This window comes from Ursus americanus, chromosome X (assembly GCF_024610735.1).
Source record: "Ursus americanus isolate L20-20 chromosome X, mUrsAme1.1.p, whole genome shotgun sequence".
Classification (NCBI taxonomy): Eukaryota; Metazoa; Chordata; class Mammalia; order Carnivora; family Ursidae; genus Ursus; species Ursus americanus.
In genome coordinates, this window is record NC_142164.1 from 65,975,892 (window position 1) to 65,992,637 (window position 16,746).

Here is a 16,746-nt window from a genome sequence, read left to right on the forward strand (position 1 = left end):
GAGTGGCCCTTGAGCAGGTTGTCCTGGCTCCACTTCTCAAAGCTTACAATAGATAACTTCGAGAAGAATCCCTAGGGGAGTTGGCTGAGGAGGGGGCAAAAATGTACTGTGTGATGCCTTGGTGGTGGGCTCTCAACTGGCAGGCGCTGGAAGGTCTAGTACAGGAAGCTGGTGAGGAGGGCTGCCCTCCCCACTGTGAGGTGGGTAAGTAGGCCAACCATCAGCCCGAGCTAGGAGGAGGAAATTGATGCCCCCCCCCACTCTGCCGGCGGGCACTCCACACCATACCTGGCACACCTCCCTATCTCCAAAGCCCCACCCAGATACCCCCCTCCCTGCTCTGCTCTCCCAGGCACGTGAGTTGGATTTGTGCAGAGACGGTCTCAATGGTTTCCAGGAGAAGTCTCTGGCCTCGCCGTGGGCCCTCCGTGCAAGGGTGTATGTCGCGGCAGGTGGATGGTGCTCTCTGTCCCTCTGCCGCTCATCACCTTGCACGCTGCCCCGGGCCTGGGCGCACGGCCACGCCCCCTCAGGCCCTGCCTGCGTTGGTGGGGTGATCCTGGTGGGGCGATGGGGGTGCTGCAGCGGGAGGGTGAGGGCCGGGATAGGCAGGGCTCAGAGGGAAGTCAGAGGTTGTTCAGGGAAAAAGCACATGCTACAGAGTCATCACTGACAAGGGCAGAGGGTGCTGTTCTCTGGTGCCATCACCCTCCCGGAGAAGGAAATTGCAAAGAGATTGCCAGGCACGTCTTGGACAAGCTGCTTTATTAGAGCGCTACAGTGGGGGCTCCCGCACAGAAGCACCAGGCGAGGTGCTTAGCTTCCCTCCTCCCCCTCCGCCGCCATGGCCTCCTGGCTGTCTTCCCCGCGCTGCTCCTGCCGAGTAAACTCCTCAATGACTATGTCCTCAGAGCTTGCAAAGCAGCAGAGGGGAATGTAGGGTTAGGAACAACTTTCTGGGCATCGTCCACGTTCACTCCCTTCCTGTGGTCCCAGAAAAGTGACCCCTTTTCTGCTTCCAACTCAGATCTTCCCCCTCTAGGTAGCTACCCCCCCAACCCGATCGATAGACCACTCTGGCTGGTTTCCCTTCCCTCCCTCCCCAATCTCCCACAAGTCCCCTACCCACCCACCCAGAGTGCTGGAGGGGAAATAAGAATGAAGGGTGGGGAGGCGGGAAGGGATCGAAGAATGAAAGACGGAAGGCGGGGGAGGGGGGAAGGAAAAAGAAAAATGGCAGGGCTGAGGGGGAAGGATTCTGAGAAGAGCAGGGGGTGGAGGGCCTCCGAAAAGCACTGAACTATGACACGAAGCTAAACCATATGTTTCCACAGCACAGTATTGAAAGCAACACTCCAGGGAAGCTTTTTAACATTTCCTTCGTCATAAAATGGAGGGTGGCAATGGGGAAAGGGGGATGGGGCTTCCAGGCCTCACATTTCCTTACCTAGCAGCCTCTGTAGCAAGCATGGAGAGGGAGGGGAAAACGGAGGCGAAGCTGATGCAGGGCTCTTCAGTTCCAGGAAGATATGCCTTGTTTCTCTTCCCCCTCTCTTTTTAACCCTCTCCTCCCTCCCCTCCCCCAACACACACACACACACACACACACACACACACACACACACACACACCCTGAAGACCTAGGAACCCAACCTGCCTATTGCTATACATTCTCTACCCAAACTGCCAGTCCTTGATTCCTGAGATCAGAACTGCTTGGTCCCCAACACTCAGGCCCACTGTTCCTATCAGTCCCACCTGGTCACTCACCATGTGATGGCTTTGGATGCATCAGGATCAGGGGCAGCTCCACACCAACATCGCTGCAAGGATTCCAAGGGAGAGTCACACATCTCCCACCCAGGCCACTCCCTGAACCTCACCCCCTCAGTTTTCTGGTCCTGGGATGTCCTCAGACTCTCCTTTGGTGCTCTTTCAGTCCCCTTATCTCCTCTCCCTCCCCTTCTGGCCCCTTCCCCTCCCCCCACAGCTTCCCCCTAGCATCTCTTACCTGGCTATCAGGTCACCTAGGATGCTGAGGGTAGAATGACACCGTAAAATTAGCAGCTGGAAATAGAAAGTGGCAACCTAGTTTTACTAGGGGATAAGGGATCATAAGGCCAACTCGGCCACAGAATAGGTTTCTGGAAGGGAAGGTGGCTTGCCCACTGAGCTCACAGGTTTGGGAAACTGGTCCGGGAGAAGGGGTGGCGAACAGCTCGATTGGGTCAGTCCAACGAAGGGAGAAAACAAAAGTGGCTCCCCAGCCCCTGCCCAGACAGACCCTGAACCCTCACTCACCCTCCACCAGACACCATCAGGTTGACTCTCACTTTGTAGGACACCAGGATCCCCAGGAGCTCCTTGTTCATTCCAGGTTGAAGACTGGAGGTGGTAGTATGCAGTCATTGTTTGTTGGAGGGTGGGGGGATTAATTCATTAAGTCCCTCAGTCCCTTCCTGTGCACCTTTTCTAACAGGCCTTCCATGCTCTCATCTCTCCTAGTCATTGGAATCACATTTCTCTTCCTAAAGTCCAGTTTTACCATGTCACCCTCTGCTCAAGAGCCTACCTCTCTGGATAGAACTACGAGGCTTGGCTGGCCCCACCCAGCCTCTCGAACCTCTTCTGCCCTAACTCCCTAACACCTGAGATACAACCTAAGCAGACCCATCCTCTCTCTATGCTCAGAACATGCCATGCGGATTCCCACCTTCCGGCCTTTGCCCATACTATGCTCCCAATTTGGAATGCTCTTTTCTTGCTCTGTTGCTATCCAGATCCTACGCGTGTCTCAAGATCTATCTCATTCTGTCACCTCCAGGAAGCCCTCTCCAGCTATGCCAGCTTCTTTTAACTTCTATTGAATTTCTAACCTGAACCACATGTATAAACGTTTAACCTTTAGATTACATTTGAGTTCCTCTTTGTTCCCCACCTAGGCCATACATTGACTGAAGGCCAAGACTGTCTAAAACTTCCTTGTATCCTCCCACATTGCTAAGCGTAGGAATGAGCATGTAACAGGTGCTCCATGAAAACTCACTGACTGGAAAATAAGACACAGAAAACTGTATGATATTGGGAGGAAAGTCTCTTCATGAATCTGGAATACTGATCCTTTATCTATAAAATAATGCTCTTTGGACGATTTCTAAGGGTCTTTCTAGCAATAACAATCTATAGCCACAAGATTGATAAGGCACGGAGAAGGACAGGGGGCAATTAGCACTCATCAGGTGGTGGCAGATGGCTTTTGGTGGGAGACACATCTAGCACTAGGGCCTCCAAAGACATAGGGCCAAATGAATGACTGGATAGAATTCTATCAATTCCTATTATATCATTCTCCTTTTTTTGGTCCTCCTCCTCCTCCTCCATTTCTCATCTCCTAGTCTTTTCACTCCATTTCTGTCTTTGCTAGAGAGCAGCTACTCTAGAGATCACAGTGTTAGAGCCAGACAGCATATGGTAGAACGTTTTCCACCTCTGCCACTTACTAGCGACGCAGGCTTGGACCAGTTCCTTCATCTCTCTGGGTCCTTAAGTGTAAAATGGAATAAGAGCACATATCCAGCTGACTTTAATGTGATTCTTATAAAGATATAGTATGTATATATATGCATGTATACACATGTGTGTATATATATACACACACACATGACCTTTGTGAGCTGAGCAATATACAACACAGGGAATTTTCCTCACTGCTTTTTGCTTTCTTGCTGCCTGTGACCTAAGCCTGGGCATTGGTCCCATGGGCATTATTTAGCCTCCTGTGTTGGCCCTCAGGCCTGCAGGGGTCTCTGAACACTGGACTAGGGATATTTAAAAAAAAATAGGTAGGCTTCCTTACAGGTGAGAGCTCAGAGCTGTATACATAGCATGCAGAATGGGTAAGGGGATAGAAAATGGAGGTTGGGCGTCACATGTGAGCTTACATTGTGCTAGAGGCCAGATTGGTATCACCATGCTTGAGTTTGCCATCCAGCGCCAGGCCCTGTTTCTGGCAGTTGGCAGCCAGGAGCGGGGTTACTGCGAAGCTCTTAGAGAAGCTGGAGTTAGCAGCTATAGTCTCCCTTCAAAAGGAGAAGAGAAGAACTTAGGCGAGGCTTGCCAGTTAAGTGTCCTTTCATTCCCAAGACTATCTTGCACAATTCCACAAACCTACTGGAAAGCAGGCATGTCCGACTGTAGAGAGTGGGGACAATTCACTCTGGTGGGAAATCTTTATGCCCCTGACCTCTCTCAGCATTTTGATGGTCCTCTTGTGTGTATCCACCCTCTAGTTCTCCCAGGAATCCCTCCCTTTCTCTACATCAGCCCTCACCTTGACCTTCCTCAGTCCTGGGTTCTTACCCTCTTCCTTCTTTCCCCAACCCCCTCCTTTGCCTCCAGTCCCTGACCCTTTTCCCACCAACCCACCCCTTGGCTCTCTGAGCCCCGGTGCCAGCTCACGTGAACTCCTGAATGAACACGGTCTTGGTGTACTTGTCTAAGGAATACAGGACAACGTCTGTGATCTGGTCCACTGAACAGCCAGGAAAAGCACATGATTATAATCAGACAGTCATCCTCAAGACCCCAACTCACTGCCCTCAGATGTGACCTTATACATGGGTACACTGTGCATGATGCACTAAGATGTGCTTGTGGACAAAGATAGGCATTTTGATAAGCCTGCATTAGAGGGAAGGTGTAGATGAATGCAGACTGGGTAAGTGGGGCAGAGATTTGGAAAATGACCAGCAGATTAGGGACCAGGTACAAGGGGAATAGGAAAAGAAGCTCACCTGAAATCTTGATTTTTTTGATGACCTTGTTGGTGGAGTTGTTGATAGAAACATTGACAGAGATGGGTTTGCCGTGGTAGTGAACCTGAAGCAGGGGGGAGAGGCTCATCACGAGGTTGTAGGGAGAAACCCCAGATCAAGACCTAGAATTCCTGTTTCCTTAACACTGTTGCCACCCTGGCTTCTGTCCCTGTCTACCCAAGTTGGAAGTCGTGAAGAATCAGGGTTTCAGAGGGGTTCCAGGGTAAGGGGTCAGGAAGTGGGGGTCACAAACCTCCCTGTCCATCCAGGCCTGCAGCTGTAGGGGCTGAGCTGACAGAAGGAAGCGGCGGGTAGTCTCGGCACAGGGGCCAGGGCCTGGCTCCGGGGGTGCAAACTGTATTTTCCGAACCACCAGCCGCACAGAGTCTCTGAGTAGAGGCCAAGAGGTTAGCCAGAACATCTCCTTGGGGACTCACAGACCATTTCCATGACAACCCCATGGCCTGGTCCTTGCTTGGGGTGGGGGTGGGTGGAGGTGGGGGTAAAGCCTCCCCCCAGAGAATTCCTCTAGACCCTCAACGGAGGTATCTAGGCCATGGGTCGGCGAACGATGGCTCACTGGCCAAATCTGGCCTGCTGCCTGTTTTTAGATGGCCCAGAAGTTGAGAACGGTTATTGCATTTTTTAAATGGTTGAAAAAAGTCAAAGAACGATAATATTTCATGACATGTGGAAATTATATAAAATTCAAATTTTAGTGTCTATAAATAAAGTTGTATTGGAAGACAGCCCAGCTCATTCATTTACATACTGTCTCTGGCTGCTTTCGCACTACAATGGCAGAGTTGAGTAGTTGCAACTGAAACTATAGGGCTGGCAAAGCCGAAATATTTATTTTTTTGGCCCTTTCCAGAGAAGTTGGCTGATTGCCCTGGAGCAAGGAAGAGAAGCCGGAGGGGAATCAGAGCTGGACCTCTGAGTCGGCGGTGACTGCACTGTGGAAGTTAGAAGTAGGGCTCTTTCTGTCCTGAGATCAAGATCTGTTTCCTAGCACAGTCTGGAGGCAGGTATTTGGGAGAGGACCGATGGCTACCTCTTGGAGATTTTCTCCTCCAGGTTTTCAGCACAGAAACTCTTCACTTCAAAGTCAATCCCACAGGCCTGCAAAGGGGGCAGGGGCAAAGAGAACTAATTTTCCAACTATCCTTTCCTCTTGGGTCTCTAAGGAAATGCCTGACCCCATCCCTGAGCTGTCCGTTACTCCAGTCTTGTCCCTTTGTCCCTCCGTCCCTCTTCCTGGCACTATTTCTCCCTCTTTCTCAGAATCCGGACCTCACCTTTCCTGCATCTTCAGGCCCTGGCTGCAGTGTCACCGAACAGGGAAGGTTAACAGCCATCTGGGGGATCAGAAAGAGATCAGCAAACAGCAGAAATAGGGCCCCCCTTCCTTTTTTTTCCCTCTTTAGCTTCCCCTCTTAATTTCCCCTGGAAACCTTGCCCAGGACTGGGGGGTCAGTACCTGCAGGGTAAAGGGGTGGGCATTGTCCCCCAGCTTTTGCAGCAGTCGCTCCTGTAGGATGGTGAGGGGCCCTTGGGGGCTGGTGGACTCAGGTGGGAACACTTGCTGCACCTGTACATACAGATCTTTGCGGAACGTCAGACCGATCACATCCAAGTCATCGTGGCCATAGCGGAAGGCACATGTCAACGTGACAAACACTGCAGGCAAAGGAGGAAGAGAGTGACCTGTCGTGCCCGAGGAAGAAAGGAAGTTCTTAGATGGCTCGGAGGAAGACACGGAGAGACAAGGTAATATGATTGAAACCATGTGGCCATGAAGGAAAGGATTAATAAATTAGATTACAGTAAAATTTTAAACTTCATTACGTTAGGAATCTTTATAAACAACGAAACAAGCAAAAACCTGGGAGAAAATATTTGCACCATGCATAGCAAACAAAACTTTAGCCTTCCTAACCTGAAACAAATGAACGTTGTGTGTCAACTATACTTCAACAAAAAAGCTTCACATTTGTGATATATAAAGAACTCCTGCAAATGAACAATTTAAAAATCCCAATATAAAAGTGTGCAAAGAGTATGACGAGGCTCTTCGCAGAAACACAAAATAGAATGGCCAATGACATATGAAAACATGTTGGGGCTCCTGGGTGGCGCAGCTGGTTAAGCATCTGACTCCTGGTTTCAGCTCAGGTTGTGATCCCAGAGTCGTGGGATCAAGCCCCATGTTGGGCTCTGCACTTGGTGCGGAGTCTGCTCGAGATTCTCTTTCCCTCTCCCTCTGCCCCTCCCCCCTGCACACTCTGTCTAAAATAAGTAATAAATCTTAAAAAAAGATATGAAAACATGTCCAGTCTCATTAGTAATCAGATAAATGCAGATTAAAACCACAATGAGATAACATTTCACACACACCAGATTGTCAAAAAATTTAAAAGTCTGACAATACTAGGTGTTGGTGAAGTGGGAGTGTACATGAGGATAGCCACTTTGGAGAACTGTTTGGCACTATCCAGTAAAACTCAATCTGCTCATATATTATGACCTAAGAAGAATTTAGAGAAACTCTTGCTCATGTTTATGAGGAGATACATATGAGAATGTCCATTGCATCGATATTACATTTGTCATAGCATAAAATTAGAAATAATTTCAATATCAGTGAAAGAATGGGTAATATAGTTATGGTATATTCATATAATAGAATGCTAAGCTGAGGTTAAATGAACTAGAGCTCCATGTATGAACACGGTTAAGTCTCAAACTATTGAGTAAAAAAAAGCTAGCTTCAGAATGATATGCACAATCTGATACCATGCATAAAAAGTTTAAAAGCATATAGAACAATGTTAGGGTTATTCACAGATACATGAATATGCAGTAGAAGTATAGAAACAGCACAGGAATAATAAACACCAAATGCGGGATAGTGGTTCCCTGGGCTGGAGGCCAGGAGAGAAGGAGGGTAGGAGGAGGGGGATGGGATTAGGAAAGGACACATGGGAGAACAGTTTGTTTCTGTAGTTCTTTTTAAAGCTAGGTGGTGGGTACAGGGTATTTATTACATAATTCCCTAGGGTCAGACTACCTGGGCTTGAAGATGACTTATACGAATCCCTCGAGTTCTCTGAGCCTCAGTTAATTCACCTGTCAATAATAGGAGTTCTACATATGTTATTTAGACTTCACAACAATCCTCTGAAGTATCATTATTATTTTTAAAATATTTCATGTTCGTAAATAATTTTTACATCCGATGCAGGGCTTAAAATCACGACCCCGAAGTCAAGAGTCACACACTCTACTGACTGAGCCAGCCAGGCGCCCCTCTTCTGAAGTATTATCATCTCCACTTTATAGGTAGAGAAAATGAGCTCAGAACTGTTAAGTGACAGCCCAGGGTTTCAACCCAGGCCTGTGTGACTCCAAAGCCCAGACTTCCATATGCCCAGCCTAAGTCATAAGAGTCATGAGGGTATAAGAAATCCCTTTGGAAACTGTAATTATAGATGTGAATGATGATGACGATCATGGGAATATTGGCAGAAATCAGATAATTATAATTGCACTCACACTTACACAGCTGGTACCTAAGATTAGGGGCAAATAGAAAGCCACTTCAGTGAACTAGTGGAATGTGGGATGGGGTGCAGAGGGCTACCTGTCCAAGGACAGAGTGACAGAGATTGACGGAAGGAAAGAGGTAGAACAGGGGTGATAAGAAAGAAGGAGAATCTTAATTCTATCAGGAGCACTGACCCACAAGAAAAGTACTGACAGCCACACACTAGGAGAAAGCAACTTAATTTAATATTTTTAAGAGATCAAAATATCGACCAGCCAGAATACCTGCTTTTAAAATTAAGAAGAAGGAAAGTGAATCTATATTCAAAAGATACAATGAAGACTGAGAATAATGATAATGGTAGTATTTATAAGGACTGGGGTAATGGACGGCCCCATATACTGCTGGAGGGAGAGTCAATCGGTTCAATCATTTTGGAGGGCAGTTTGGCAAAAATAGAAAGCTTTAAAAATGTGTGAATGTGGGATGCCTGGGTGGCTCAGTCAGTTAAGCATCTGCCTTTGGCTCAGGTAATGATCCAGGGGTCCTGGGATCGAGTTCTGCATCAGGCTCCTTGCTCAGTGGGGAGCCTGCTTCTCTCTCTGCCTGCGGCTCCCCTGCTTGTGGTCTCTGTCTCTCTCCCTCTCTGTCTCTGACAAATAAATAAAGTCTTTAAAAAAATGTGTGAATGCCCTTTGGCCATTCATTTCTTTTATTTATTTATTTATTTATTTGACAGAGAAAGAGAGAGAGAGAGAGAGATAAGGCTCTATCCCAGGACTCTGGGATCATGACGCAAGCCAAAGGCAGATGCTTAACCGGCTGAGCCACCCAAGCGCCCCTGGACATTCATTTCTTCTCTAGGCATTTAGTCTAAAGAAATAATTGGACAAGTAGGAAAGATTGTGTGTGTGTGTGTGTGTGTGTGTATACATACACACACATGTATGCACTTCACAGCTTTGTTTATAATAGCAAAAAATGTCTGATTGAAGATTGGCTAAATATATTATGGTACCCCCATGTGGTATACTACTAGGCACCTGAAAAATGCATAGATTTCTATATATTAACATAGGTGAAAAAGATTAGAAAATACTATTTATGATATTGCATTTAAATAAAAATATAGCTATTTTGCACTGAAAATATGAATACATATGAACTAAAATATTATTAAGTGATTATCTTTGAGTGATAGGATTGCAAGCCTCTTTCTCCTTCATCTGTACTTTCTAATTTGTCTACAGTGGAGATAAACTTCACAATTTTCAGAAGATGTGACAAATAAATTCCCCTTGGCTTTCAATTATGGCCAATTAAGGAGGGAGAAGAGAGAGAGAAAGAAAAGGAAAAGGAAAGAAGGAAAAAAGAAAGGAAAAGACAGAGAAGGTGAGAAGGAGAGGAAAAGAGGTGGCTGGAAGGAAACATGGGGGGGAAGAAATGAAAGAGACGAGGAATAAGACAGAAAAAGATCAGGAGGGATGAGGCAGAGGGATACGTAGTAGCCCCTGAGGTGAGGGTGGCAAACAGGTGGATTGTTCTGGCACAACCCCCTGTTTGCAGGTGGGGAGGGCATCACCTCCCCCACCCCCACCCCCACCACTTCCTGGGTCTTCAGCAGATTAGGATCATCCTTTTCGTGTGCTAGAAATTAGCTCGTTTTCATTTTTAAAAATTCACCATCTATTCTAAAGTTATTGATTTAGATTTGTGTCTGTTAGACAAACAGTACATCTTAATTGTGTGAAAACCAGAAAATACAAACAAAAAATAAATCAGAGCTCTGCCATCATACATCATATTGCAGAGAAAACTGCTGTTATTATCTCTTGCACTTGCTTCCCCGCTTCGGATCTCTAATTAAACATAAGGCTACCTTAGATATTTGTGACATTGCCTTTTTAAAAGTGAACTTTTTATTTTGAGATCATTGTAGATTCACATACAGTTAAGAAACAATACAGAGAGATCCCAGATAGATTTTTGTTAAACGATGCATCTATACTGCCCTACAACTGGCCTTTATCACTCAGTAGTATAGTATAAGCATGTTTTATATCAACAAATGAAACTTGATAGAAAAAATATTAGAAAATCTTGCAAATAAAATCATCTGCATAAAAGTAACAAAACATATAAAAGAAACAAGGAGGAAACTTACGAAATAGACACAACTTAAATGAATAATAATAAAAAATTCTACTAAAGGGCATAAAAAAGATTCAAATAAAAGGAAAAAGACATTTTACTTCTGGATCAACATGCATGTTCTAAACTAAATATTTCTTTCTGTAGGTTATTCTGAAGGTTATTCTGAAGATTTTGTAGGACTGTGAAAAAAAGATTTAGGATTTTTTTTTTTTTAGAGTACAGAGTAATTGAGAGTTTTAAGTTGGTTAATTTACTGGCTATCCCCCAGAATTCCTCTGATATTTAAAACTGGCTGTACTGCTTATCCACACTGTTTAATCAGAAATACTAAGGTTATTGTATCTCACAGTACCTAAAGGTTATGTTTGGACTGGTATTCATCAATTTGTTCTGAGTCTTTTTCGAGTCAAACCCAATTTTCAAACTTACTGAATCACAGAATAAAAAAAATTTTTAAAAAGCAGTGCAAAAATATTTCAGCGTATATTTCTATGGTGTTGTGGCCAGAGTAATGTCTCTTGTTCTGACTTGGTGGAGCTATTGTTTTCTTTGTTTCTTTACCTGGGATTCCCCCACCCCACCACAAAAAAAGATAGGGGGTTTCCCTGCACAGAAGGAGAGGTGGAAACATATATACCAGAGATTGCAAACTGGCAGTCTGAGGGTCACATCCAGCCTAAGGAAAAATAAATGTTTTTTGATCTATCCAGGCCTTAAAAAATCTTTTAGTTAGCTGCCAACATTTGAAGATCAGGAAATTTGCATGAAAATATGGATTTCTGGAATACTGGATCTTTCCATAGCCAGTCTAAGCCCATGTTCAGTTTAGCAACAAAGCAAGAGGACCACCAAAAATAATAAAGAAAGTCAGAAATTTTAGAAAGAAACTATTTTAATTCCAGCACACATATAAATTTTGTATACTTTTGAAATAATTTCATTTATATTTTAGAAATATATCTATGTTGAATATTATTTGGGGAAGAGGTATCATAACCCTTTTAGAATTTGGGTCTCTGAAGGTCTTATTCTGAGCTTCATTTCCAGTTCCTTTCCAACAACCGGAAAATTTGACCACACTCGGCTAAAATTCCCGGTTGTTTGCCCCCACCAGACAAGGCATTCAGTTCCCACCACTTTTTGATTTTCTTATACCCCTCTGGTCCACTCGTCAACTCTACTCATTCAGGTTACTTTTCGGGCATGTGTGACATTTCAGTTTGGGGTCCCTGGCACATACAAAGGCCAAGAGAATTTTTACTTACTCTTTCGATCTTTTAAGTAATCAGGGTCAACCAGGACCACACCATCTGTGTAGAGAGGGAGAGATGGCACCGTGGCCAGGAAAAATCCTTAGACTATGAAACAGAAGTCGATCTCTGAAATAGTTCTTCCCTTTTTCCCTTTAATTGGCCTCCTCTCCTTCATGTTCCTTTCTTGGCTTTCTTTTAGTTCCTGGCTCCCATTCCCTTCTCCCCAGGCTCTTTCCCTTTTTGGACTCACTGACCAATGGGATCCACCATGTCCACATGGTCCACGAAGTCCCGTTTCCCCAGGTAGATGGAAAGCTGTTGTGGAACAACCTCACATGTTAGTCTCATAATCACCTTTGAATGGGTTCCCCTGAAGCCCCCAACGCAAACCCTTAAGACCTTGAAGGAAGTACCCACCTATCCCTTTTGCCCTCTCATTTGCCCAGCTAGGCCAGGTTCTCTCACCTTCCCATTGGAGCAGGTCTTCTTATACACCCTATAAAGAGAAAATCACAAAGAAAATAGGGAGGGTCATCAGGAAAGAAGGGAAGAGGAAAAGAAGGGAGAGGAAAGGAAGGGAAGTGGGGGAAAAAAGGAAATATTCCTCGGATTAGGAGAAGAGGCCCAAGGAGCACGAAATGGTGCAAAGGTGGAGGAGATAATTGGAGTAGAGTTCAAGTTACAAGTTGAGGAAATGTTGGAAACTCCTCTACCCCAAAGGCAAGTACTTGCGTTTGGGGTAGGGGACAAGTCACAGATTCAGAGAATTAGAAGGAGGTCTTACTTACCTTGAGATGTTGGCCATGGAGTTGATGGTGAGCCTTTTCTGAGAAGAAGGAAAGAAGGAAGAAGGCTCAGTCATTTGGTCCCTATTCTCCTTGCCCCACTCTGGGATACAATCCAGACACACCTAGTGTGGTGTAACCTTTCCTCCTTAAATAGACACCTCACCACCGTCAAGTGCCTTATATTCTCCCTCCTGCCAAGGTTACTTATTCAGTCATACTCTCACCCATCCCAGACAGGGTGAAAAAAAAACCCTATTTTTACAAATTGTTGACTAACCATACTATCTATTCTCCAGAAAGGGTATGGCTTCCTGGAATAGCTGGGGCATTCTTGAGCACCTTCACAGAGAAGGAACTTGTCTGGAAGGGGGCTAGAGAGAAGCCTCCATCCAGACAATTTGAGGAAAATTGGACTGGATGAGGCTGGACATCACCTGGCACACAGTAGGTGTCAAGACATGTTTGTTAGACACATGAATGAATGAATGAAGAAAAAATGGATTCTGTCCATTTGCTCCTACAGTGGATTCTGAGCCTGAGTTCACTTCATGGTGGCCTTAACTCTCAGCTAAAAGAGGAGAAAAGTGTGGGAGAGAATGGGTTGGTGTCCTCATGCTCTTGGTTGCTGGTGGCAGAAACCTCTATGGAGGTCGAAAGCCTTCCTTGAATCTATTCATCCCTCTTTTCGTCTTCCCCCGATTTTCCCATTCTTATCCCCATCTGTGTCCCCAGGTGCTAGACCTTGGAGTAGGGACCCTTAGAGAGAGGGAGACGTCTGTCTAGTGCTTCTCTTTGATGCATATCAGGTCTGGCCTGAGGGGTGAGCTTTGGTGAGCTTCCAGAGGTCTCTCACAGGGTCTCTCAGCCCGAGTACCTGCTGGCTGTGTCAAGAAAAGTGCCCTCAAGTGCTCCTTGATATATTCATGGGGATGCTAAAGGAAAGGGATATGGGACCTACTATGGGCTAGAAATAGAGGACTTTGGACTATTACCTGGGGAGAGAGATGAAGCTCACATCCGTCTCCAGCTCTGGTTGCTATGCTCGCCTCCCCAGCCTCTTATACTTAAGGTCCTTTGAATGTTTAGACTGGTGGGGGTCAGGGAAGAAGAATGGAGCTGGGGGGCGTAAAACACTGCTTTATAAATAGCTCAGGTGCCAAGAGTTTGGAAAGCAGATTAAAGGCTAAAAGATTAGTGGCTAAGGATTAGCAGGTTCTTGCTGCTGGGACAGGGTGGGGGTAGAGGGTTGAATCTGATGGTGTTAAAGTCAGGGGAGCTTGAGAAGGGGAACTACAGGGTTATGAGGCCTTGAACCTAAGGACTAGGATCAAAGGGAAGTCAGAGACATTAAAGGAAAAGCATGGTGAGGGATAGAAATAGGAGGGCTCAAAGTATGGGCCTTTGTGGGCGCCTGGGTGGCTCAGTGGTTAAGCATCTGCCTTCTGCTCCGGTCATGATCCCAGGATCCTGGGATATAGTCCGCATCAGGCTCCCTGCTCAGCGGGGAGTCTGCTTCTCCTTCTGCCCCTCCCCCTGCTCATGCGCACTCTCTCTCTCTGCCTTCCTCTCTCTCTCTCTCTCTCTCTCACACACACACACACACACAAAAAATAAAGTCTTTGGGAAAAAAAAAGTATGGGCCTTTGTGGTCCTGAAAGGAGAGCCTTGTGTCACACTCTAGTGTTTCTATATTTCTTGATCAGCTATTACAGGACACACAAAAGCCAAGGGTATGGGAAAGAATACGCCTTCCCCAGTCCCCCATCACACGGGGACTTGGGACTCTTGAAGCCTACTGTTTAGAAACCCTGATTATCCCAGCTTATGTGCACAGCAGGAGTCAATCTCCTCTAAGTGGGGGTGGTGACTAGGGAGTGGAGGCTAAGTGTGTTGAGCTGTGTGTGCACATGTCTTGAACGTTTCTTGATGGAGAGGAAGGTAACAAAGGATTCTTGGCCCAGGGGCAGGTTCTCCTGCAAGGATGCTGCATGTGGAGGGAATAGGCAATTGACATCTGTATCACTCCCATCTGGAGTAAATCTTCCCACCCAGTTTTTTACTCTCCCCAATCCCTGAAACTAAGTCCATGCTACAGGCTCTAAGCAGCTTCCCTTGCCTCATATGACCACTCGTGGAATTAGAGATATTTCTGTCCAACAGCTGCCAGGACCCCCACAATGGCAACAACAAAAATAATCTTCCTTTCTTGGCTGTCCTTCTCACAAGGCCCAGGTCCAGGCTTTGTGGATGTAGAGAACGTAGAGACAGAACCTCCAAACTCTGGGGATACAGGACCCTACCCTGCCTCCAACCCCTCATAGAGCTGGCTGGTCTTTAGTATCTATCCACAGATGCCTGCCCTCAACCTGCCACAACAGGGTGTCCATTCCTCAAAGGATGGCCATGGCTGTGGCTGAGAGGGCTGGGCCTTTCCTACGTCCTGCTCCCTACTGTGGCTGCTGGGCAGCTGTCCTGTATTCCTTTTGTACAGCTAACTGTGTTAGCCTTTGCCATTCCTTGCTAATATACACCCCAGGAGCTTGTCTTTTAGTTGCTATTACTCTGCCCTTCTCAGGGATTTTCAGATAGAGCTTGAAGCCCAGACTCTTCAGGGACTATAGTGGGACTGAAACTAATGCTGGACATACAGGAAAGAGTTATGTACTTGCCAAGGTTGGTGTCTGTGGGAAGCCAAGATTTCAGAATCAATGTACTTTTGGACTAGCCTTCAGCCCGTTTTTGTCTTCAGACCCACGCTTAAAGTGTATACCCTCTTTCAGCTCAGATCCATGGTCCTCTCAGCAGGAAGAAAATAGATCCGATAGGTCTTTAATTCATTACTCTAATTGAACTTAAATCATCATCTCTCTTCCAGGGGTATGTGCCTTTCTTGGCCGAGGTATAATTTATAAACAGCAAAATGCACAAATCTTAATTGCACAGCCTGATCAATTTTTATCTACTGTGGTAGGCTGAATAATGGACCCCAAACATATAGGGTCCTAATCCCTAGAACCTATGAATGTTACCTTATATGGCAAAAGGAACTTTGCAGCAATGATTAAATTAAGGATCTTGAGTTGGGGAGATTATTCTGAATCATCTGGGTGGGCCCTAAATAACCACTAGTCTCTTTATAAATAAGAGGAAAAAGAAGAAGAGAGAAGGAGATTTGACTACAGAAACAAAGCAATATGAGAACGGAAGCAAGATGCTATGTCACTGGCTTTGAAGATGGAAGAAGAGGCCACAGTCAAGGAACGCAGTTCTGGATGCTGGAAAAGATGAGTGCATGGAGTCCTCCCTGCCCCCCCCCGCCCCACCTATAGTCTCATGATCACAAAGTGGCTGTTGCAGCTCAGGTGCAGCCTGGCTGACACCTTCATTTTGGTGAAACTGATTTTGGACTTCTGACCTCCAGAACTATAAGAGAATAAGCCTGCTGTTTCAAGTCACCAAGTCTGTGGGAATTGTTTTACAGCAGCAAGAGGAAACTAATACACCTGTGTGTACACACATGTAACCACTACCTAGATCAAGATATAAAACATTTCCATCTTTTCCCCAAATTCCCTCATGTCCCTTTCCAATTTGTAGTCCCCAAAGAGAAGTATCAACATAGTTTCATTTTGAGCAAGAGCGTTTGCATTTTCCAGTGATTTATTTCTGGACTGCAAGAGTGGTTCAATATTTGTAAATGAATCAATGTGATACACCACATTAATAAAAGAATGGGTAAGAACCATATGATCTTTTCAATAGATGCAGAAAAAGCATTTGACAAAGCACAACATCCATTCATGATAAAACCCCTCAACACAGTAGGGTTAGAGGGAACATATCTCAATATAATAAAGGCCGTCTATGAAAAATCCCCAGCTAATACCATCCTCAATGGGGAAAAACTGAGAGCTTTTCCTCTATGGTCAGGAACAAGACAGAGATGTCCACTTTCACCACTGTTATTTAATATAGTACTGGAAGTCTTAGCCACAGCAATCAGACAACACACACACAAAATAAAAGGCATCCAAATTGGCTAGGAAGATGTCAAACTTTCACTATTTGCAGATGACAAGATACTCTATTACAGGAAACCCAAAAGACTCCACCAAAAAATTGCTAGAACTAATACATAGATTCAGTCAAGTTGCAGGAAACAAAATGAATGTACAGAAATCTGTTGTATT

General features: G+C 45.5%; 1 protein-coding gene across 1 annotated transcript; it reads right to left on the reverse strand.

Moving 5' to 3' along the window:
* Positions 1 to 816: 816 nt before the first annotated feature.
* Positions 817 to 12,630, reverse strand: ARR3 (arrestin 3). Its single transcript, XM_045775594.2, has 16 exons — positions 12,557 to 12,630; positions 12,234 to 12,264; positions 12,023 to 12,083; positions 11,781 to 11,825; positions 6,295 to 6,494; positions 6,113 to 6,172; positions 5,869 to 5,936; positions 5,068 to 5,203; positions 4,794 to 4,878; positions 4,459 to 4,531; positions 3,942 to 4,079; positions 2,302 to 2,385; positions 2,012 to 2,035; positions 1,771 to 1,823; positions 1,448 to 1,457; positions 817 to 913 (listed from the first exon to the last, which is right to left on the reverse strand). Exons 1-16 carry the CDS (start codon positions 12,628 to 12,630, stop codon positions 817 to 819), a joined length of 1,239 nt encoding a protein of 412 aa, XP_045631550.2.
* Positions 12,631 to 16,746: the final 4,116 nt, after the last annotated feature.

Coding starts and splice junctions, on each gene's coding strand:
- ARR3 (XM_045775594.2), bottom strand. CDS start 12,630: ATGACTGAGCCTTCTTCCTTCTTTCCTTCTTCTCAGAAAAGGCTCACC. Junction 4,080..4,458: donor GTGTTCATTCAGGAGTTCAC/GTGAGCTGGCAC, acceptor CTCCTTTTGAAG/GGAGACTATAGCTGCTAACT. Junction 2,386..3,941: donor AATCTGGCCTCTAGCACAAT/GTAAGCTCACAT, acceptor TACCACCTCCAG/TCTTCAACCTGGAATGAACA.